Source organism: Xiphias gladius, chromosome 11 (genome assembly GCF_016859285.1).
Source record: "Xiphias gladius isolate SHS-SW01 ecotype Sanya breed wild chromosome 11, ASM1685928v1, whole genome shotgun sequence".
NCBI lineage: Eukaryota > Metazoa > Chordata > Actinopteri > Istiophoriformes > Xiphiidae > Xiphias > Xiphias gladius.
This window is the reverse complement of record NC_053410.1, coordinates 23,686,695-23,711,830: the sequence shown is the minus strand read 5'-3', so window position 1 is coordinate 23,711,830 and position 25,136 is coordinate 23,686,695. Positions and strand designations below refer to the sequence as shown.

Sequence of the window (25,136 nt, the reverse complement as noted above, 5' to 3'; positions counted from 1 at the left end):
ATATCGTGGATTTTCAATTAAAATCCCGTTCAGTTTAACATAAATGTAATTTGAAGTCAAACTGCCAATTCGGGGAAAAAAATCCATGGAGATAAGCAGAGAGCCACAGTCCATCTGTGGATTTAGGCTACCCCAGTGTCTTCTGTCTCTTCATGTAGTCCCAGAATGACTCCATGATGTTCAGATCAGGTCTCTGTGGGGGCCAAACCAGCTGTTGCAGGACTCCTTGTTCTTCTTGTCTCTGAAGGTAGTTCTTTATGACTCTGGCTGAATGTTTGGGCTCCTTGTCCTGCTGCAGAATGAATTTGGGACTGATCAGACGCCTCCCTGATGGTATAAGAGCACAAATAAGAATCGAAAAACATCTAAAGTGATTAATGCTTAATGCACAGCACTTTATGTCTTCCTGTAATATAATTAATATTAATTTGACTGAATATTAATTAAGACTGTAAATAAAATGTAGTTGACTTGAATTGACCCGTGTCACCTGGGTTTAGCTCTGCTGGTGAGTGATGTTCAACAAGTAAGAGAAACCAGAAATCTGATCTGAGATCTGATATTTGGTCAGATGTAGCATTCTATAACATGAACCTCCAGTCATGCCCTTTGGCAGCAATGTTGGAATATCTTGGGTCACAGTAGTTGTAAGAAGCTAATTACGTCTTTGAAAGTGGGACTTCGCTATATAACTAGAAATAGATAAATATGTTTAGTGTCTTCACTGAATTTGACCAAAAAAATTTTCCACTGAAATATAATATTGTTTAGGATTGGATAATTTCACCAAACCTGGTGGACAGGTGCTAAGGAAAATAAAATCATGAAAAAAGGATAGAAATCCTGCGTTTGTCAGAAAATACTCTGTTTTGGTCATGGACCTTCATCATACTTTAAATTCACAATGTGAAACAACATTGACATGTTGCTGTCGTAATAATTGTGTCAGGTGTTAGCGATTTGGCTTGGGTGTTTTGGAGATTTGGAACTGCTTTTTGATTGGTTGTCACAGACTGTGGCTAAGGCACAAAGATGTATTGTTTTCACCTTGTGATTCCCTGTTGAAGGTCCATGACTGAAATCCTTGTGTCTCCAATAAAAGAAGTGCTGACAATGTGTGGGATTTTTCACGTCACCTATTTAGTTTTGGTAACTGTCTTCTTCATTTGCATATGAGTTACCATATCTACTAGAGGCTAGTGCTACAATCAGTAGTCACTTGCAGCCTGCTCATTTCTACAGTGTTTTACATTTGCTTTCCTTGCAAATCCATCTACAGAGTTGCTTCTGTTATTGTGTTCTGGCAAGGCTCCACACACATTTTGTTACAGGCAGACACGATTTAATTAAGTCAATGTCACTGGCAGATTGACAGTTCTACCCATCACTAATATATATCAACATTTACCTCTCCTACATCTTATTGGACATACACACCACTCGCTGGGCTCCCATTGGTTTTCATTCTATTTATCAAGCTTGAAAAACATGCCAGAAATGTCTCAAAATTATTCAGTAATAAATACATAATAATTAAGACATAAGGTCTTTGTGGTAATTTCATTTTTCTTCCAGCCATGTCATGCACTCAGCTATTCAGCCAGGTCCTTAACATTTTTCCATGGTTGCTAGGACAATTGGAACAGAACTGTAAATCCTCTTCATATAAAGTGCTATGTATACACTTTTTTTCATGTGGCTTAAAAAGCGAGAACTCAGTGTGATGTCTGGGTTCAATAATGCAGAGCTGCTTACTGATTTGGTTTTCTTCTGTTGTTTTGTCATGAGCGACTGGCTGGAGGCTGTTTGGGTGAGCGATGAGGAGCAGTGTCTGAATGAAGGGACTTCAGGGTGGCCAGCGTTGGACAATAAAATCAAATGCACACACATGTGCATCCACGCACAACGTCAAGATATAGATGTCTCATACTCCAACACAACAACTCGGCTGTCCTCACACAGTCCACTCCCCCCACCCCCGAGTCTTTTATCCTGCTCTCTCTGTCTTATTTCTCCTTGCACTGCTTCTGGCTGTGTGCAAATTCATTCACTGTTAAAATGGAAAGGAGCTCCGCGGCGCACGGTTTCATTCAGCCAGCCACAGAGTCCGCATGCAGCTCTCACCCACATTTCAGATGAAATTAGAGATCTCCAATCACTAATGCAAACTGACACACAAGTAATTCATTTGAGAATCAATCAATGTCCCAAGTCTGGTCACTGACTTTTGGGGTCTTCACCTTTATTGTGCCCACTCAGGGTGGATGTCTCCCTTAGGCTCAGACATCATGTGGGATTTGATACAGAAACTGCGTTGTGACTGGCAGGAAAATTGAATGTGGATCAGCAAGCAGCGTGGCCTTAGATGGCTGTCGTTACTACACCGACACATACAGTACATTTAACCAGCCCCACAGAGTATGATAGTAGAGCATCTCTTACTCCTGCTGTTTTTAAATAACACGACTATCAAATGGCATTGGTCAGGTTTCAGTTCATCACAGAGGAGACTATGTTCAAAAATCCCCAGGCTGCCGGACACCAAAAACTACTAAATTCATTTCTCTAACATGTCAGAGGACTTAGGACAGCTTTTTGCTCAATTTGGCTGTTGCATGTGGGTCTATTAGCCATCTTTAATTTTGAAACTTAAGCTTCTACTGTACATGAGCTCTGGTGATCTGAACAAACTTTTTTTCCTTCCTCCTCTTTGCAGATGCGTAGCACTCGAGCTGTGTCTGTTTGGCCTGTGGGATTTGTGGGTGGCAGAAGTTATGAGCGCCCCCTGGTGTCTAGGGGAAAAGTTGTGGGCTGGTACAGTGGCTGGAGACCGGACAGACCCTTCGCCATCGACATGGCAGGTATGGAGCAGTTTGTAGATCTACTAAAGTAGAGAGATTACTCAGACACAAGCCAAAATAATGATCAAAATCACTTTTGTACTTGTTCAGAATGTGATTGCCATCCATCCTCTGCACAACACTTTGGTCCAGAGTCACATACTATATCTCAACATGTACGTTGGTTCAGATACAGTATTCATGTTCCCCAAAGGATGATTCCTTGTAGTGGTACATGGTCATTTGGAGGATAAAAACTTGGTGAGTCAAACAGTAAAAAATGTTTCTAGAAAGCTCATGACACTTGCTAATGGTTATGTGGGTTTTCTGTAGACTTTGCACATCTTAGGAAATAGGGTTGAAAATGAAAATTTGATTTTCTTGTCAGTAGTCAATGCTGTTGTGGAAACATTTAATGGTTTTAACGGTCAGTACATTGATTACAGAACAGTTAAAGTCAGCTAGACTGTTTTGGCCCGCTGGCTTTCATCAGTGCACTTTCTTTCAGTGACTTTACCCGCAGAGATCACACAGTTTTCTATAACTTTTTTCTTTTTTCTTTTTCTTTTTCATGGATTTATTTGCCATAAAATGAGATCTGATCTTTCCAATTTAATGTTCTGACTGTTACTCCTCCACACATGAGCTCCTGTACTACTTTTCTTGATTGTTTATTTCTGAGATAAATCACAAAGCAGGATTGCAGAGTCTTGTTGAATAAAACTGTTTTGAAAAGCATCAGACTGGATGGAAACTGAACAGGAGCCCAGTGGAGTGAAAATGAAAGTGTAAAGCATCAGGAACTCACCTGTTTATGTGTTTTGCATTCTTAGTGTTAAGCACATAAAACATAATAATATAACATATAACAGTGACTCATCTATATTACGTGGATTAGACACTTATCATCTTTTAAATAATTTCTAAAAACTCAAAAGACTTTGTTTATTAATGATTTAACCTCCTGTAATGATTTCACTGTTTTCTTCTCTTTCTGGTATTGTTTTTCCCCTCTAAAATAAAAAATGAGGTTCTCTCCAACAGGCAAATGTCACAATGTTACAGCTTATATAATAAAAAAGAATTTCAATTTATCTACTTTCATAATGTCTTGAAGCGCAAATGCTTTTATAGTGTGTGATTGGACCATTTGACCTTAAGAAGTATAGTTTTTATACTTGCTTATTTTTTCCAGCATTTCCTCCAATTCACTTGGAAAGTACATTATTCCTCTTATCAATAATGGATTTACATTCTCCATTTCATGCACATTTTGAATTGACACGTGATTCGAACACCAGACACTAAAAACCTAAACATTTTAGAATGATTCATCATCTTGGCTAAGGTGAAGACTAAGAGGAGTCAATAAAGATGCGGCTAAGAAAGAATCGATCGGATTTTTTAAAATAAGTGATATTTTGCTGGGTGCAGATCACAATAACAAATAGGGAATCACAACAACAACTCACAAAACACAACGGCAAAGGACAGAACACAACAGCAAATTGTGATGTTGTGACAGGTTGACAGCATATCACATATCACCTCATATGTATGCCCTGCATCAAAATAATCTGATAATTGCAAACATGGAATTGTCGGTAGTGCTCATGTTTACATGTGAAAGCAGCCTTTCCTTCCCATTAAACAGACGGACAGCACGTCCGTCCAATCAGCAAGATCCTTGTCAATAGGGTACCTACCTTTTCCGGTAGAAGTTAATGCAGTTTTGATTTCTGCTATGTGGTTGTGTTTTCTGTTTTGCCATTGTTTTTTATGATTTGTTGTTGTGTTTTGCACTTCACAGCCACTGTAGGGCATGCTCCTCTTTTATTTGCTGCTGGGTAGATTCAGCATACCGAACCCTTGTTGGTGTCATCCATCGTGGCATGCCCTCTTTCCACCAGATAGGAAATAAACACATAACGTAAATAAGAAAATCCAAATGGTGCGTTTGGACCGGGGAAATAATTTCATTTATGAAACTAATCAAAATGCCAGATTAGATGAGAAGCTATAATAACATCCACAATAATAATGACATTTAAATTAATACATTTTATTTATATAGTGTTTTCGATAACAAAGTTACAAAGTGCTTTACCATAAAACCATAAAATTTATAGTAAAAACAAAGAACCAGAATTTAAGATATAGACAAGATAAGATATTTTAAACAATCACAACAAATACCATCAGTTAAGAAAAGCCATATGACAAGTGAGTCTATTTAAAGGAGGATACTGAGTTTGCCTGCCTGAGATCTCCAGGCAGGGAGTTCCACAGCTGAGGGGCCAAACAGCAAAGGCCCAGTCACCTTTACTGACAAATCGGGATTTAGGAACTATAAGTAGGGGGGCCCTGCTGGAGGATCTAAGGCAGCAATCAGGCTCATAGCAGACTGCAGATGTAGGCAGTAGCTTGACCATTCAAGGCTTTAAAAACAAGCAGTAAAATCTTAAAATCAATTCTAAAACTCACAGGAAGCCCGTGAAGGGCAGCAAGAATTGGTGTAATTGTTGGTTGTTTCTCTTAGTACAGGATAATGGCCTGGCAGCAGCGCTTTGTATCAACTGCAGTCTTTCAACTTAATGTGCCAGAGTTACGGGTACTCTGTTGAAACGGTCCTCAGCAGATGTATGGCAGTACTGTTTTTTGTGATAAGGCGCATCTTGTGATAGTGGAAGTAGTGTGAACTTGTTATAGTGCTACCAGTTCTTTGTGAAACAGGTAACGGTGGATGGTTGGACCTACAAAGTGTCCAACTTTGACAGTGGGGACAGCTTTTTGCATCCCATCTCCTCCGAACAGCTGACATTGACCAAGTAGGCTTAGTTGTATAAACTTGACCAAATGTTAAAGGAACAGTTCAACGCTTATGCACTCAGTTTTTGAAAGTGAAGTGAAGACCGATCGCAGTCTCATGTCTGTAGGCTAAGTATGGAGCTGGAGTCAGGACAAGATTAGTTTAGCTTAGCATAAATACCAGAAGCTGGGGGAAATTGCTAGCCTAGCTATTTCCAAAGTGAAAAAATACACCTTCCAACGCCTCTTAACCTCACTAATTAAAAATGTTAATCTCATTTGTTTAATTTGTGGTTTCAAAGGGAGTTTATGTGCCGGAACTAGTTTTGTATACTTGTGAAAAGAAGACGGACACTGTGACTTCAAGGCGTGAGGTTGAAACGAGTGAAGTTTCGATGCAGACGTAGGTTACCGGGCAGATGGATAATGTAGTTATTCATCAAGAAATAGTTACAGCACCCCCGTTTAAAACCACAAATTGTCACTTTTATATTATTGCTTTGGTACGGATTAATCTAAGCTAACCACCTCTCAGTTCCAGCTCCAGACTTCTCTACTCGTCGCTCTCTCAGTAAGAAAGAGAAAAAGTGAATTTGATAAAATTGCAAACTGTTCCTTTAAATCTGGAAAACAAGTTTGAGTAAACATGGACATGGTTTCTGGCAGTTTGAATGGGGAAGAATCTAAAGTCTTGGATGTTGGAGCTTCGACTAATACCTGAATACACTAGAGGCTTTTTAAACGAGTGTATTTCCCAGAATCCTGAACTATTCGCTGGTGGCAGATCAGAGAGTGCTCATGTGAATAACTTCTGGAACATTCTTATGCATTTTGGAATGTACTGACAAACAAGAAAATGTCCTCCGGATGATTGGAGCACTGAATCAGAAGGCTCTAATGGGTTGTCTTGGACAAAGATGACAAACGACCTGTTTTTATCATTTAGTTTGTGTGCTCCATTGATTACATCATTTTGTTAATACAGACACACACTAACTTTCAAATGGAATACCTGTTGTCTCCATGCTGGTCATGAAGAAAAAAAAACAGAACGCCAAATCCATTACGGAATAATACTACTCTATGCAATACAACTGCAGTGGCATGCATGTATCTGGTTGAATAACTGATGGAGTTTTTAGACGAAAACACCATATCCAAATATGTATTGTAGCTATTATCATCCTAATTGAGACTAAAGACTGGGCAAACATCTCCATAAATCCATTTCCATTTTCATATCTCTCTTCATAAAAGCCAATCAGAGGAATGATCAGCACTAAAGTTCCCTCTGACCTGAGAGAGAATAAATTCATCACACCGACCAAATAATAACACCCCGTTAGGCACCAGGCATTATTCGACTATACCCACATATCCGTTATATTTAGAATATGCTGAAGTATTTGTTAGTAAGTAATATTGAATGTAGAAGAGTTGCCCTAGCAGAGGGGTTTTACTGTAGATACAAATGATGATAGCATGCTTAGATAATTCCAAACACATATATGGACACAACTGAGGGCAGTGCCGCAGAGCACACAGGCACTCATATTCTCACCCACACACGCACATGCACAGGTCTGCCCTTGAGATTAGTGTTAATTAAACCACAATAACGAGAGCGAGCCTCTCTTTTTCTCTCCTCCACCTTTCCAGCTCCACCACAGCCAAGATCTCATCCCTCCATCCTCCTCCCAACCATCTCGTTCCACCTAATCTCACTCTCTCACACACACACACACACACACACACACACACACACACACACACACACACACATGCACACTGTAATTATCAGCCTTACTTTTACACAGCTCTATATACACTGTCAATTTGCAAATCTAAGATTTACAACCATGGCTGTATTATGAAGCATTTTTTGTTTCATATTCTCCAAAAAAAAACAATGACTGCGCCAAGCAAACGCCCCAAACTTTATTCATTCTTAAATTATTATTCATAGGATTTACAATAGGGTGTGTGCAGAGCACTGAGTGAGTGCTAGTGTGTGTCCCAATAGTATTGTGTTATACAGCGCTGTATTGTTAGCAGACCACTAAAGCCTCCCATCTACTGCTCTGTCTCATTTAGCCAGACACAAAGGAGCCTGGGCTATGATGGTATAGAGTACTATTCACCTCACTGTGTGTGTCTGTAATTATGCACATGTGCAAACACCCCCCCCCACACATACACACACACACACACACACACACACACACAATTACATCAAGCATCTATTGGAAACACATGCAAGCACTCATCTGCCTATACATGAATTGATATGAGAAGACAAGATTTCAGGACGGACACACGTTTACACACATGCAACTTTCCAAAAGCACATTAGACAGATCTTTGCAAAGCAGCGCAACTCAATGTATTTGTACACAAAGCAAACACAAAAATACAAGGTGCATGCAGATACAGACACACTAACACAAAGACGGTTTTACCTTTGTTGAAGTGGTACTTGTGCCTTGGGAGTGTTCCCTGAGATGGGGCCATGAAAGTGTTTAACCCCCTTGTAACCTGGTCGTTTATACCCAGCTCCTGAGATGGTTGAGATGAGAGGAGCAGAGAGGAGGATAGAGACAATGTGAAGGAGCAGTTAAAAAGAAAGCCGAGACCCTTCCTTCTGCACTGGAGTATTGTAGTAAGAGCTGAACTGAACAGAAACAGCTGAATAACATATGAGAAAATTTTTGGGAAAATATAAATCGAACAGCAAGAGGCTAACTGTTGCAGATCACAAGTCCTTGGACACAATTGTAAATTTCAGTGAAGTTTTGGCTGTTTATTGTAACAATAATATGCATTTATTTTGGTGGTTTGGCTCATCTCGTGTGTTGTTCTGGAAGAAATTTAGAATGAGCAACAAATGTTGATATGGACCTCTGACAAGTACGTCCTCACTCAAGATGTTCTTACTACATTTCCTCCGGAGCTTAAATTCACATCTTATGGCCTTACTCAGCAGATGGAGTTTGGTCAGTTTTCATGGAGAAGGTTCAGTTGTTTCTATGTGAACTAAGTGTGGAACTACGGTCAGGTGATAACAGGGGGTCATACAGTATATCACAAAAGGCAGTTTTTGTCCAACTCCTGTTTCCAGGTTCAAGACTCAACGTTGAAACTCAAATTTTTGTAACAAGAACAAGAACCACAGACATCTGTATCTAAACTGTAATAACCTGTGCTGCCCTCATTTTATTTTATTTTGCTCATAGGCTGTAGGACGACAAAGAGGTAGTTAACGATTAATGTGGATAAAGTAGGATAAAGCAGGAATGTATATTGTATAAAAGGCTTCTCTTCAGTTCATTAAATCCCTGCAGCCATCTGAAGGCAGCAGGACAGATATGCTGATAAATCTGCAGCCTACGTGTAAATGACACCACACACGCCACAACTTGCTATTCTGTCTGTTTCTGCAGTACATATCGGAATACGGTGGTTTATCAATCCCATCAATCACTGCCTCCTTTCCTTTTTAAACTAATGTTGCATGTCATGTTTTATTCTTGAAAATGGAAAATTGTGTAAATAGTGCTGTGTCACAAGATACAATGTAACAAGTTATCATGTAAGAGTAGAATTAAAACAGAAATGTTTTCAGACTGATGCCTTAATAACTGCCTCATCCACATTTTTTTTATTATTATTTTTGTCTGTCATTATTACAGCAGCTAATCTGTCTCTGACAGCAGATTTGAGGTGCTGTGTGTTCAGGTTGTATAACTCAGCCTTTTTCCATTTATTGAGCTGTTGCTGTCACTTTGATTGGCACAGGTGTTTCCGAGCAATGATATAGTGACGAAACCTACTGAGAAGGTGTTTATTAATCACCACACCCTCCAATTCACATTCCACCTCACCCAGCCCTTCGGGGCTTTGCACTGCTGCATTCATATGAACCATAATAGCGGGTGTGCCTGGAAAAACCCTCGCAGTCCATGGGCCACTGACCTTCCACTTTGCTCTCATCGTTGCATAGCGCGATTAAATTAGCACCATCTGTGTTAGGAAGAGCAGATACACAAGTTCCCTGAAGGCAATCTAAGTGGTATCGTTGCTATGTTATTTTCATGATTTGGCTTATGATTCTGATGCCACAGAGTTGTGGTTCCAGATTGTGCTTGTACCTGTTTTTGCCCTGGAGGTAAACGCTTTTGTATTTCATAAAAGCCATGGGCCATGGGCAGGAGCAGAGAGAGTGGACAAAGAATGAATAAAGAAAGCAAAAAAATAAATAAAAATTGGCTGCTTGTTTGCATGTAAACCTAGTGGACAACAATGTGATCACATGGATTCCCTCAGGTTACCACAACTTCAAGTCACACTAGAATAAGGTAAATCAATGAAGCACAAGAGGCTGTGCCAACCATTGTTTTCTTACATATTTATTCTTCTTTTAGCCTCTTTTCTACCACATCTGTTTTCTATTTATTGTTCTATGTTTAATAGAGATTTTTGATAGCTGTAATCTAAAGTTAAATAGTATTCTAATTCAACGCTTCTCTGACATTTAACATTTTTCTGGGTGTTGCAGGTTCATTCAAATTAAAAGGATTTATCTCCTCTCTTTTTCTTCCTTTAGCTCAGAACATATATGGGTAATTTCCCATGTGTACATTAAATTTCATGATAATTGACCCATTATTATTTATATATTCATGATGACTAGAAATTCTGGCCTAACCCAAAAAACAGGAAACCTTTTTGAAATAGTAGCAATAACTTTTGGAAATAATGTTCTGACATACATTGCCATGGATCAAAGTGCTGATCAGTGGGAAAGTTTCAAGCTCTGTTCCCAGGTGTTGGAGATTACTACTGCATATGTGAAAAAAAAAATGTATAAATTATTTTGCATGAAGTCTGAAAAATGTCCTCAAGTGAAGATGAAGACTGCAAGTTTGAAAATAAAAAAAATCTGGGGGTGTGGAGTTAGCAAGAGTTGAGTTTACCAGACCTCTTTAGCCCGCTCATCATCTCTGCTTGAGGCTAGAGACTCGAGGCTACATTAGCTGGTGTCCAGTTTGAGTCTGACAGTGTTATGGGAATACAATGCTAAATTGTTGAAGGACTCTTTTAAATGGGACTATTTAAATTGGCTATTTCGGGAATTCAGCTGTATTGAAATACCGTATATGTGAGCAGAGAGAGTAGGAGAGAAGCGGACAGATAAAGGGGCTGAAACCGGTGGACACTAGGAAGAATGCAAATACAACACAATGATGTCATGAATACACTAATGAGCGTATTAAGTCATCTGGCGGCATTTAACGATTTCTAGAGCAGACTTTGGCTGTTTTCTATTGAAAGTAGTAAAGTTGAACCTACTCTTGTTCTGGATGGTTCTTAACAATAACCACCAGTATCAATATTAACAATATTGATACTGGCAACCTCTACAAAGTAGCAATAACAGATTTGGTCAGAATATGCAGTAAAATTTTCCTGTTAGTGCATGAGCTGCGAAAAACACTGTGGTGACATTAACCCCTCAACTGTGGATCCTCACACTGTGGATAGACAAAAACAGCCTTTGAATGATTGTGGAACTGCAACTGTTAAAGTATAGATTCACAATTATTCAAGTCTGTCTTAAAAAAATAGTCAGGTGTCCATATGAACATTAAAACAGGTTTGTTTTGTTTTACTTGCTCCTCCTGTACTGGCCTCTGTACTCCTCCAAATTGGCCATTAAAAGCCTGAGTTAATCAAATGAAGTGGGGATATCTTCCAAAGTTACTCCCTCGTTTTGTTGCCCCCCCCCCCACTGCAGCTCACCATGGAAACACCATCTAGGGAAACCCAAAGAGGAAGTATAGTATCAAAGACAGTGCAACTTTGGAAGTTATCCACTTGATTTCACTATCTGAAACTGGTGAATTCTCATATAATCTGCAGATAAACCTACATTTTGCACACTGTTGAATTGTTCATATTGGTACCTGACTGTTGTTTGAAGACAGACAAACTGTGAATCTATCCTTTAAGTCAGCAAGTCTGCAAGTGCAATAAGGACCAGACATTTGGATTCAGCCAGTACTACCACAGGGCACGGACATTTTTGCCACCAGGAAGTATGGCTGAGGAACTAAGTTTAGACTCTGGTTCCTCCTCTTGTAAGTAAATTTCCTGAGTTCCTGAAATTGTTATGGGCCCCTGGAAACACGCAATAAACAGGCAATAAGCTCACACAATAAGCCCACACCTGTCTTGATCTGCATGCCAAAATTCTTGGCATGCAGATCAAGACAGCTGTAAAACATTCACTTTCACTTGTTGCTAACTTTACTGCATGTTAAGGGCCGACGTAATGATGAACCACAGGGAAATATTTGCTCTCCAAAAAGGGTACTGTAGTACTCAATAGAGAGAAAGTTAGTGCAGAGTCCGGACAATAGCCTCTTGGGCAAACATGGCTCAGAGAAGCTGTGATCTCCATAACACAGAGGATGGCTGCAGTGTAGGAGATGTCTATCTTGTAATTGCTCTCATATCTATCTGCTCCACCTGAGCTGCATTTATCTCTGTGATTAGCCTGCAGGGATGCACACAGAGCAGTAATACACCTGATAGCAGTGTAACCTAACAGCTGTATAGGTATTATATCAGGGTTTTGTGTAGGTATAAGTCAGTATGCGGTGGTAAACGCTATCTTATAGTCTTTGAGTAAACTCTTAATGTTTTAATGTCTCGGAGGCTTTTTTTTCTTTTTTTTTTTTACCTTAAAATGCCATTGAAAATTGTCAAATTGAAATATATAATGTTTGCGACAGCTGACCTGGCCTGAAATCCGGCAAACTTAAACCTATAGAAGAGCGATAAGCCGAATCCATTTGCGTGTCTACAGTTTCTCTCTCTGTGTGTGACCCACGCTGGCACCCACATTACTCAGAGGACTGCTGTCTGCCGGCCCTGCGTTAGTACGCCAGGAGGGCTGCAGCCTAGAAAATGCCGTTCAGTCAGGGGGAGAGGGAAAAGAGAGGAGGCAAGGATGGTGAATTACTGGGGTGAAGTCCCACACTAATGCACTGATTGCCAAGGCGTGCCACCTACAAACAGTTTGCATAAATAAATATTCATTAATTATGGCGAGACCTTGAGGGTAGAGGAGGACAGCAATTACTGAGAATATCCTCCTGTCATGCTCAAAACTAAAAAACTTCAGCATCCCTCAGAGAACTAGCTATTCTTCTTAAAACAACTACACATACTCTTCATTTTAACTGCTTCGATTGGGGATTTAAGGACTTTACCAATGTTTTAGCCCATTAGCGACAAATACGTACATTTTAAGTTACAGCTTAGAGTGGAGTTTTTTCAATGTGTTTTTCCCACCTCTCAGGCAGCCACTGATTTCAGGTTGTGTATATATTAACTAGCAGAGACTTGACATGTAATTGAGATAAGATCACCGAGTAACTTAGATTTTCTTGATCAATTTACATAATACTGGGGAAAAGTAAAAGCATAGATCATTTTAAAAGGCTGCTGGTTTGGTGCATTCAGGTGTTAGTGTGAAGCTCCAACATCTGAGACCTTACCAGCCACTAACAAAAGTTACAGTCGAGCAAGGAAATGCAGAGAAAAAATGTTGGATCAATGTTAAGACACATCACCTACTGTAATAAAAACTGGTTCTCTTATGTTTTATTTATTCGATTGACTGATATTAAAAATATGAATACAAACTATTTTAGATGAGTATGTATTCATAATGTTGGAACTTGTAAGAATTTTAAAAAGGACATTAAAGTGTTATAATGTTCCAAACTTGGTCGCCCACATAATTAACTTCCACTTAAATTTATGTGAATGTAGGTCTCTACCTCTTCCTCTATTCCTATTTCTGTCCGCTGACTCAGCAGGAAGGCTGAGAGAGTTACTCAGCAGGCAGAATGAGGGGGAGAAGGTGCTGATGGGATTTGTTTTCAGCCCAATGGGGGTGTCCTGAAGCTGCAGTGTGGGGTCTTAAAGGGAAATCACACAGAGACGAAGAACTCATACATACCCTTTGTAAAAGTCCAGCTAACATTTGTCAACAGAAAGAGGAATGTTCAATTTAGGACATCACAGCTTGCTTATAAGCTCACCACTGTCACTACAGTAGAAGTTTTCCTCTGAGAAGAAATGTATTTTACAACACCTTAGACTGGTCTCTGTGTTATGTGTGCTGCCACAGTAGCAATATAGCTCCATGCAGTGTTGGTTAGTTGGTCAGTCGGTCCACCACCTTGGTCCAGGCTGAAATGTTGGATGAAATTATTGAGCGTTTCTCCAGCTTTAGCCACAGCTCCATCTCTGAGTAGTTTGTTCTGTTGGCAAAGGATGAGCTAGAGGTGGAGGCAAAGAGATGTAAAAGGGACTCATCGTGTGTCACCTCCAGACCTCTTGCCTTGGGGTCATACAACACATCCGATGTGTGAATGACGTGCTCTCCACACACATGTTGATGGATACGAGGTTAAGTAGCTTTAGCTTTTGTTTTTAGTTTGTTGCCTTTGCTTTGCATCTCAACTATATAAAGTGAGCTTGTAGATCATTTGAGTCATTAATTGCAACCATAGAAGTTATGGAAAATGTTTGTATCACCTGTCTCATAATCAGAATTACTTTTCAACCCTCAAGAATATGTGTGGTTGTAAGACGGTATCTTTTGCTTTCGACGTAATTATGTAGTGTCAGATAGCCATTTTTTTCCCCGGTTACCGAACTTTCTATTCAGATTGATTCAATCTGGTTGCAGGCCGACCATTAATCCCCACTTTTGCTACACTGCAATCGTGAACTTCCGCCTGACTTTCTCACGCTTTCCATTCTCATCTATAGTACAATTATCACAGGAAAATGGCAGACCCCTGTGTGGCAAATGAATTTCATATCAGCAATATTATAGTCATTAGATACACCATCATTTTCTGCTGTGATTATAATAGACTCATAATTTTGGCTAACCTTGTCACCCTTTCTCTGTCTTTGTTCTACCACTTCCTCGTCTTCCTCCGTGTCTCTTCCTCAGGTTTTGCGGTGAACCTCCAGGTGATTCTGGCGAAACCGAAGGTGCTGTTCAAGCGGCTTGGCGCCCAGCCCGGGATGCAGGAGTCCGACTTCCTCAATCAGATTGTCAAGCTCACCGAGTTGGAGCCCAAGGCCGACAATTGCACTAAGGTAGGTGGCCTGGCAGTGCTGTTACCGTGGCAACGAATGAATAGTCAATGAAAGTCCTTTTGACTGTGTAGAAATGCTGGTCAAGGACTTCATTTGCTACTTGTGGCTTCATGCACAAGTCAAGGACATTTACCATTCATGCTTTATAATGCAGAGTTATCATTTCTATTAGGCATATTAAAAAAATGCATTATTCTGATATGAACACATAACATCAACAAAATAAAATGTGAATGTCTTTAAATGTAAAAAAAAATACACACAATACAAGTCCTGTTTTGGGCAAATTATATAAGTAGAGTCATACTGCAAAAAGCAACTGTTCTGCAGATTGTCCTTGTGTGTGCACGTACAATATGTGTGTGTAAATGTGCGCTCACACAAACGTGCGTTTTGGTCGAACGACAAAGTACGTCCCGCAACACCAAACCTATGCCTTAGGTGCCTTTGAGTTCAATACCCGGATTGTTATCATTTTTAACCAGGTTAGTTGTACAGTGCAGGTTGCAGCTTGACTGATGCCGCACAGGTGTTATTTTTACCCGGTTGTGAAGCTCGGCATTATGTGCGGCTTGAAAGTAGACGGGAGACTTTTGAACTGAACTTAGAGACAGTCTTCAATTTGCATGCATAACAGCCAAGAGAGCTTTTCGGATTTTTAATCATTAGCTTTCCTTTCCTTTTTCTACACAAAGATGACCTTCATTTTCACCTGGACCCCTGCAGGCAAGACCTTAATTTAAAAAATAATAATAATAATTAATTAATATTGTCCAATGAGCAATGGCCCATTTTTTGGCAATAGCTTTACACTCATTCGAACCTCCTGGCCCAATTTAGACACACCCCAGCCACTGGTACCACTGATACTCCACCACCCCTGTCACAGCTCTGCCAGATTGCATATTTTGTGAGCAGCTAAACATACGAGGAGTATAAACGGCAGCAGAAAAGGAATTTGAACTGACAATGAAGCAGTCTAGACGATTTCTAACAACTTTCATTTTAAACCTCATCAGAAATCCAAATACAGATATTTTTGTGAAAAAAACCGATGCAAACACAGATAGTAGCTTTGCTTTACACTTCTAACTTCTGTGCAATCCCCTGCCCTCATGCTTGTGTTGTAAGGGTCACTGGTCACACAAAGGCAATATGTGGTTTGTTTTCCCTATAAAATGGAAGTAATTTTTGTCTTTTTCACTTCTCACAGTCATTGTTGCTTGAATGTGCAGGACGCAATCGATTGGTTAGATAATAAGTATATTATCACACTGCACTGACCTGCATATTGGAGCTGAATGACATACACTGGGGATTAATAAAAACCCAATTTATCAATCTTAATCTGGCATTCGGCTGTTTGTTTGTGTGTCTGGGGTAGATATTAAACTACAGTCATAATAGTGGCCACTGTCACAACAGTAGCTAAACATGGGGCATCTCTCCCCACTATCGACAGCATGAGTCATGCAAGCCGGTGGCATGGTCCAAACTTAGACACACACAGCTTGAATTGGATAGAAATGGCGTTATAGCGCTATCAATTCTAGTTTTGTTCTTAGACAGTTTAGATCGATACAGCTCATCTCAAATTACCACAGTCCCTGTTGGCACTTGGTTTTATGAAGCCACTCATCCTCTTGACAACCATCACGGGGCAGACTTAAAGGACTTTTTGTGAGAAATGGATTCTATTAGGTTTTTACTTTACAAGGAATGCGTGAGCTGATTGTGTCACCAGCCCAGTTGTTCCAAACAAAAACCAAGTCTGCAAGTGGAATTCATTTATGGGCTTTCTGTTGTTTGTTCGTTTTGTTATTTTCAAACTGTTTCAAATTTCTAATTGCTTTTTAGTCACTGTTTTAGGGGATATTGGTGATGGTGATGCTTTTCTGTCCTAGCCTGATAATCAGACTGTATTGTCATTTCATCTCATGTCATTATCTAGTGTGACATCAGGTTCATGTCCTAACCAATCAGCAGTGACCAGCGTATCCATCCCACCATCATTATCAGTGGACATGGACACATTTCCATTTCAATCTAAGAAATATGCAGATTCAAGTTTTTCTTTTTGTGGCCATTTTTTCTGTCACGATTTTTCTGGTTCTGGCCAAGTAATGTATGGCACCCATTACTGGCCACATTGCTCTTAAATTTGGTACAGGTATTGTTGATTGATAGAGGATTATCCTGAATGATTTTGTTGACCATATGACCTTTTTCATAGCACCACCTTCAAGTCAAAACTTTAGGATGCAGAATTTGCCATTAAATGTAATGAGAACGTTTATGCTTCCAAGGAGATGAGGCCCACTGATGATCGGGGGTGTCACAGTGTGAGGAATAGTTGAATGAACTACCCAGGGCTCCAAAATTGGCAAAGCCATTAAGACACCTTGAATTAAAAGTTTGTCTTGATCTGCCATTTTAAAGGTAAAGTATCATAAGTAGATTTTTATTGTTGCGAGACTATTTTTGTGCCAGCAGGGGAGCCTCTCAGGTACCCTCTGCCCTCCGACAAAAACAGTTTTTGAGAATTTCGCTGATGTTGATGCTGGGATCTTCCAGACAATCATGGCTGTCTGAGAAAAGGGAAGTCAGGCAATTGAAGGTAGCTAGCTGACATTCTGATAAATGAGGCAGCATTGCCCTCAGCTTCAGAACCTGCAACAGAAAGTGGATCAGCTGCACATCTGAGTTAATCAGGTGCCCAAGTTATATCAAGCAATCCTTTGCAGGAGTTTACGCTGAAAGGAAATTTACCATTTTTACAGTAAGCAGTTCATTTTATGTATTATATTACAAGTATTATACAGTATTGCTTGCGATATACAATATTAAGAGGCTAATTTCAACTACAGGCCAAAAAAGAGGCATGGCTTATTCTACTTTTGCTTTTGACATTACATGAAGGGAACACTGTTCTTTCTCCAAGCTCAACCCCATAGTCATAGTGTCACACAGCAGTTGTACAACATGTGTGAGATTTCAGCACATACATTATCACAGTAATGTATTCTGTAATATTTGCTTAAATGTATGTTTTGCTTAAAACGTCCATTACCATAATAACCACCACAGATGCATGTGTTAAGTCACTGAATTAGTTATTTGTACTTTATAAAGAAGGGTAAGGGAGTGTGTTGGGCAGAATATTGTCAGGGCCCAGTTTTTCATGCTAGATCCCAGCTGATGATAAGGCCCAAGCAACACCAAAATTGCCAGTTCAGTCCAGTAAATTTGTGCTGTGAGTGTGACAGACATAGCAGCATCTGGATGCACCAGCAGGGCTTTGGTGTTTGGGTTTTGGTGATAATTATTTAGGCCCGAAGAGTGAGCAAACTGAATCGTCATTTATTCTGGTACTTGCTTCCGTTGCACCGCAAACTGCATTTGCATCTTCTGTGGAGACTCAACTTGGAATCAACATGTGTAAAGTCTAAATGTACTGGTTCACCATATATGGACAGGTCACATCATTGCACTGTAAGTCCCCAGTGGCTTATGGGCAAACGTTTCCCACTGGGAATAGGATAAAGACCCCCCTGAGCTGCTGGATCATCATTTACAGCTGGCTGCCGCCGCCACTGCAGACGGCTCTGTGTTGAAACTATCATCATCATTATCAGCCCCATTACACTAATGGAGGTGCCCTGCCGCTGATATTAATACGGGCCATTAGCAGGCCATGACATCATCAGTCATCACCCAGCACGGCACAGACAAGAGGATGTGATATCACCATTCATCACGTCACGGTTACAAAAGCAGCGGGATGTGACATCATCACTCATAGAGCCTGCGTTGCGCAGTGCGAAGATGTGGCGCGATTCGTGAAGCCCTTCTTACGCAGTTACTTATGGCACCACTGATCATAATTGAGGTAGTTACAACGAGAAAGAGCGAGATTTGACATCTTGACTCTTAACCAGTCACCTCAGACAACATAACACACCGGAGTTTGCTCAGCCTGTTGCTGTACAGACAGAAAACGTGATGTCATCGTGTGATGAGTTGGACAAGTAAAGATGACATCATCACTGACTGATGTGGCTGCAAAGAAAGTGACATCATTAATCCGATTATTCTTCTTTCCAATGAACAAATAACGATACAGGCAAAAAATTATATTATAAATTGAATACGCTATTACACAGAAGATCTATTAATATTGATAATACTAATAACAATAAATATGTAAAAAAGTAATAAGAATAAATGAATAAATATACAAAATATAAATCCATAATAGATCCTATAGATTGTATTTGAGGTTTACTAGGACTAAATAAAGCTTCAGTTCTGGAATTTTTGCTTGTAAAAAAAGAATGACAACCATCACGGGGCAGACTTAAAGGACTTTTTGTGAGAAATGGATTCTATTATTATTCTATTATATTGTGTCACCAGCCCAACACCAACAAACAAACAAAAAACCAAGTCTGCAAGTGGAATTCATTTATGGGCTTTCTGTTGTTTGTTCGCTTTGTTATTTTCAAACTGTTTCAAATTTCTAATTGCTTTTTAGTCACTGTTTTAGGGGATATTGGTGATGGTGATGCTTTTCTGTCCTAGCCTGATAATCAGACTGTATTGTCATTTCATCTCATGTCATTATCTAGTGTGACATCAGGTTCATGTCCTAACCAATCAGCAGTGACCAGCGTATCCATCCCACCATCATTATCAGTGAACATGGACACATTTCCATTTCAATCTAAGAAATATGCAGATTCAAGTTTTTCTTTTTGTGGCCATTTTTTCTGTCACGATTTGTCTGGTTCTGGCCAAGTAATGTATGGCACCGATTACTGGCCACATTGCTCTTAAATTTGGTACAGATATTGTTGATTGATAGAGGATTATCCTGAATGATTTTGTTGACCATATGACCTTTTTCATAGCACCACCTTCAAGTCAAAACTTTAGGATGCAAGGATAAAAAAAGAATTTTGCAAAAACCATTTAATCATTCTAAAAAACTTTCACACTGCTGCATTCATTAATAAAGATGAATATCAGTCTCTCTTTTCTTTAAGCAAAGCACACAAATATCAGACAAGTCAGTAAATGCTTTTAATTGGGAGTTGAAAGCATAGTACAGTATATTCTGAAAAATCTTAAAAGAATAGCTTGACATTTTGGGAAGTATATGCTTATTCACGTTCATGTTACATAAACAATTGAGATGCAGCACATTGATCCGTGAGCTTTAGAGGTGGCGGTAGGTGAATTTTGGAGCTTTTGACAGAGCCAGGCTAGCGGTTTCCCTCTGCTACCAGTCTTTATGCTAAGCTAGGCTAGTGTCCCCTGGCTCTAGTCTCATATAGAATGGAAAGATTTGAGAGAAGTATTTGATTTCCTCAAGAAAGCAAATAAGTTCTCAAAATGTTGAAATACTTTATTCCCTTAAAGTGGACTTATACCTATTAGGGATTTTATTATTTGCAGGGAATAAATCAGACGTTTCTTCAAAGTCAAACTAAACAGCCTGACAACTCCCTGAAAACCCCTTTAACTTCCGCTGTAGAACTAGGGTGACATTTCATTAACTGAGAAAGTCCAGGAACTGATTTAACCAGAGAAGTTATTTGCTTGTGGCAAACCGGAAATTGGAACTGGAATCATATGATAAGAAATGTCAAACAGATCGGATAGGAATAAAACATTATTGTCATTATTACTCACAAGTTATTTTCAACAATCTAGCAACTATGTTCTTGTAATCACATCATCACGATCTATTAATGTAAAAACAGAAGCTCCCTCCATTACCTAATTAAACTGACATCATCACTGATTGCACAAATCCTAAATCTTGACAGAACTCTGCCCATTGTGCCTGACAGATATCAGTTCTTAAGCTTTAGTAATGATCGTGACCACCTCTGGCCGGGCTTGGCTGGTCTAAGCAGTCGTGATTGAAAGGATGTGATATTGATGGCCGCTCCGACAGCTGTGACACGCCCTAACTTCAGGCTCTATCCAGTTTTAAGGAAGGTATCCAGGATCAGATCACAGAACCTGAATCCCGACATAAATGCTCATCTGATGGCCAGGTCAGTATCTGGAGACGACTGACAGGAGCTGTAATGTAGTTAGAGCCGGAGAGTAATGGCAACAGACAGCAGTGACAGGGCAAGAAAGGAGGTGGGAGGCAGGAACAGATGGAGACAGATGATAGCACAGGAGGAAAAGGAGATAAGGAAGAGAGGGGGAGAGAGTAAAACCTGTATTGGGGAAAAGGGGATAGGTAGATGGATTGATTAAAGGTCAAGATTAAAAAAGAAGGCAGACAGAATGACACAGAGGAAAGAGAAGGGACACAGGGAGGTCTGCTGCCATGGACTGAAAGATTATACCCCCGTCTTTTTCATTTGCATTGGCTCTCAGGTTTCTACAATACTTAATTTTTATTTTATTAATGTGGCTAAATACATTTCTGACCACTATTAGTTACAGTTATTAGGTCTGATTTGGGTGATCTGATCCTCAATGCATCTTGAGCGCATTTACAAATCAATCTGAGGCATTTTGTTCTGTCTGTCCCATTATGGGATCATTCTGGTGTGTTACAAGACTGGAGGTTCATACTTGACCACGGGCACAGTTTCGCGACCGTAAAGTGCTCAGAAAAACAAAAATCTAGAATTCCGCAACAACTGGGAAAACACCATCTGCTGCGGAGGCTTTAGTGATACGATCAAAAGCTCGACAACTGCTACTAATGGACCTAGTGGTGTGATCGGTTTTGTTTCACTGGGTCTCAGTTTTGTAGTTTTGGAAATCATTTCTATCAGGCGCTGTCACTTTTTCACAGAAATCAAGTTTGAACGAATAATAACTACCACATAATTTGTTAGGTTTTATTCAAAAATAACCAACATAGCCTGATGCTAAACTAAGTTGCAGAAGTGACATGGTTCTGTTCATTCACGGAGCTTCTGTGTCAGTACCTAACAGGTGACTTCCAACTTTTAGTGACATTTTTAAAAGGTAAAAGTCTCAGTTTTAATTTTCTCATCTGTGGTGTTGGATGTAAAATGGCTTGGTGTCCTGATAGTTAGTTCAGCATGACATACTAGTTTCCTCCATCCTGTGTTAGCAAGGAGAACAGTTGGCCAGTTTACTGAGGACTTGGCATAGGTCAGCAAAAACAACATTTATAGCTTATTTTACAAATGTTGAATACTTTTTCCCAAGTTTGAATGGCCGTTTGAATTTTGAATAAAAAAATGACAAGTCCTTTTCCCATTGGTAATAAGATTCTACTCGCCAAGTCCCTTGCGGATCTTTGACATTTCTCAAAAGGTCAGAAACACAAGTGGTCAGATGTCGGCTAAACATCACCATCACAGTTTGCAGACTGACTAATTGGTTCAACTCTGACTCACTGCACTTGCTGTAGTTTTGCTCAATTTTCTTGTTCAATGAGGGATCATTAAAAAAATCTAACAATATATTGTTCATGGCTTTTTCTAACATCTCATATATACAGTAGTAAGCACGTTTTAGTAACTGACAGAAATGATGGCCAAAGCTACAAACATAAGACCCAAGTTGCAACTACACAGGAATTTAAGTGCAGCTCTCTAAGATCCAGGTTATTTGAAGGAAAAACTGTAAACTGTTGCTACCCAGTCGTCCTTCCACTGATTCTCTATAAATTTCTCCTACTGATGTGAAGAAAGAAGGCTGCCCTCCCCTCATGTTATAAAGGAAAAAAAGCTCTAACCTGGTAAAGCTTTTTGTCTCCAAGTTGCCTGAGGGAGGAAGAGAAAGCGAGAGCAGGAAAGACAACTGAGCGGTAAAAACAAGTGCAAAGAGAAAAAGTGGACGTGATGAGTGAAGAAAATAGAGAGAACTGGGGGAAAGAGAAAGAGGTGTGCGAGTCCAGGGGAACTGTGGGGGTACTCTGACTGCATAATTATTGCGTGCACACACACATGCATAGACACGCACATGTGCAGTAGCATTTTCCCCACAGCTCTAGAGTGATGCTTTAGTGGCTGCTACATTAGCCTCGTTAGATATGCAAAGCAGGCCAATTAGCAGAACAGTGTGCAGGAAGTGACATGTTCCACCTGAAGAAGCCCAGAAACATCAGCAGTGCTCACAGCCAGAAATAAATCATGCCGCCCTGAGTCTGTGTTGCTGTGTGTTGCTTTGGACACGAAAATATCACATACCTGCATTATAGGCTCATTAGCTATGGGCTAAAAAAATAAAATAAATAATTCTTACTCCAAATAACCTCACTTGAATCTCTGAGGAATGAAAGCCGTCCCTCTCTCCAGGAAAATATCAGTCTTGGATCCACTGCAGTGTTTTCTCACCAAAATATTGCTGTGAAATTGGCTGCAAACACAGGACAAACAGCTGCAATGAGTTGCGTGCTGCTTTTGATTTGATCCATTTCAGGGGGTGTCGGGCTGTTTCTTGTGTGTGGAATCCCTCCTGGCAGACTGGGGAGCATCAAATTCAGCAGCAGGTGGACACATGACAATCTGTTTCAAAGAATATATAAGTGTCTTTTATTTGGCAGATATTTCAGAGCATCATCAAGGAATGAAGCCCTTACTTCAAAAAGTAAAGTGTTTCCAATTAGGGAAATAGAATCGCCCACCAGCTTCAGACAAGCATAATGACATTTTATTAAAAACCAGACAGTGGCCAGTCAGTGTTGTTGAGGCTTGCCTTAAAGGATCATTCAACTTGTATAGGGCCCAGCTCTATTGTGGCAGGTCTCAGATCTGTGTGTCTAATACCCGGATGAAGCTGAACGGAGTCGTTTGAGTGAGATCTGTGAAGTGCAGGTAGAATTACATATATTTCTTCTCTTTGCTCTCTAACTGGTGCCGCATCATCATGGTGGTGCTGTTCTCTGTAATTGGACTAGTTAATGTCGGCCACGTTTTTGGGGTTGGATCTGATTACTTTCTGGTCAGTTTGGATCAGGTCACTGTGTCTCTGTCAGATCCCTTTTGTTTTGAAAATCATTTTAAAGACGGTCTCCAGTTGGTCTGTTTTGGGTCCAAAACTTTGTCTCTGTGAAGACCCCTACTGGTAACCAGTGGTCCAACGAGGCAAGAAACACAAGCAGTCAGATCAGACGTGTTGTAAGGAAGTGAACAGTTTAGAGAGTATCAAAAACCACTTTATTTAGAAAGCCAAGGCCCCCAGGGTCTTGGTTAGAATCCCTCATAGTACAGGTAAACTCTTTGTGCTCGCTGATGGCAAGCACAGTAGGTCAAAGCGGAACCAGGAAGTCAGTCTGTAAACTGTGGGGGACATTTTGGGTGATAATTTTACTCTGTGTTTTCTCATTGAAATAAATTTGGCTAATCTGGGGGCTTGTTTAAAATTGTCTAATCATTTGACTGCGTGTGTCCTTTTCACCATTGGACAATGGCCTCAGCAATAAAGGTAGCCCATGGAGTTGTGTTTATATTCACTCTCTTTCACCAAAATGTATTATGTCTCGAGTTCTAGCATATGAGTTCAAACCATTTCCTTCTCTATAAAACATTCGCAAAGCCCAGTTTTGAAAAAACATAAATATTTTGTTTACATCCATGTTCTCTAGCTAGCAGTCTTCCTTGCCATTTGCTAGCTAATCGATAGGTTTCTCGACATGTTTCCAGCACCAACTGTCAGTCAACTGAATAGTGTGAAACCATGTGCAGGACTGTGGGATGGCATGTGAGATTAGATACAAACAAGATGGGGATGTGTACCTAAAAAACATTGCTCCACAGTCCTACTAGTGTTCAGAAACCTGCACTGGGTACCTTTAACTAGATTGTTTGAGCACAATCTCATCATTACTGGAAGGACAGACGGCCAGTACTATTAAAAAATAATAATAATAATTTGACGCAAGTTGTAATTAAGAAGAATTTTCCATTATCCAACTGTTTTCAGTCTCACTTTCAGAGTGCCATGAGTTTCTAAAAGCTTCTCCAGATGTTTTTCTACGGTGACACACACAAAAAAATTCTTGGCCACAAAATATCAGGTATCAGCAGCTTAATACAAAAAAATCCCACCTTAAGTCTTAGGTCTTACATGGTATCAGTGAAGCTCTGCCATCCACCTGCATCTGTGCTGTTTTTATCCAGGCATAACAGCATTTCCTTCTCATTTTTTTTGGTGATTAGCTTTTCCACTGTCAGCAGATTTTGTCATTCTTTTTCCTGTCTTTTTCAGGTGCTGGTTTGGCACACTCGCACAGAGAAGCCAATCCTTATGAATGAGCCAAAACCTCGAAAGGACACTATGGTCATTGAGGTGTGA

The 25,136-nt window shown here is 39.9% G+C and overlaps 1 protein-coding gene across 1 annotated transcript in view; it reads left to right on the top strand.

The window, feature by feature from the left end:
- b3gat2 (beta-1,3-glucuronyltransferase 2 (glucuronosyltransferase S)) overlaps positions 1-25,136 on the top strand; it is a 45,589-nt gene extending 20,453 nt beyond the window's left edge. The window contains exons 2-4 of the mRNA XM_040139635.1: positions 2,717-2,861; positions 14,686-14,834; positions 25,050-25,136. Of these exons, the coding sequence (XP_039995569.1) occupies positions 2,717-2,861; positions 14,686-14,834; positions 25,050-25,136 (381 nt within the window). The remainder of the gene's footprint in view (positions 1-2,716; positions 2,862-14,685; positions 14,835-25,049) is intronic.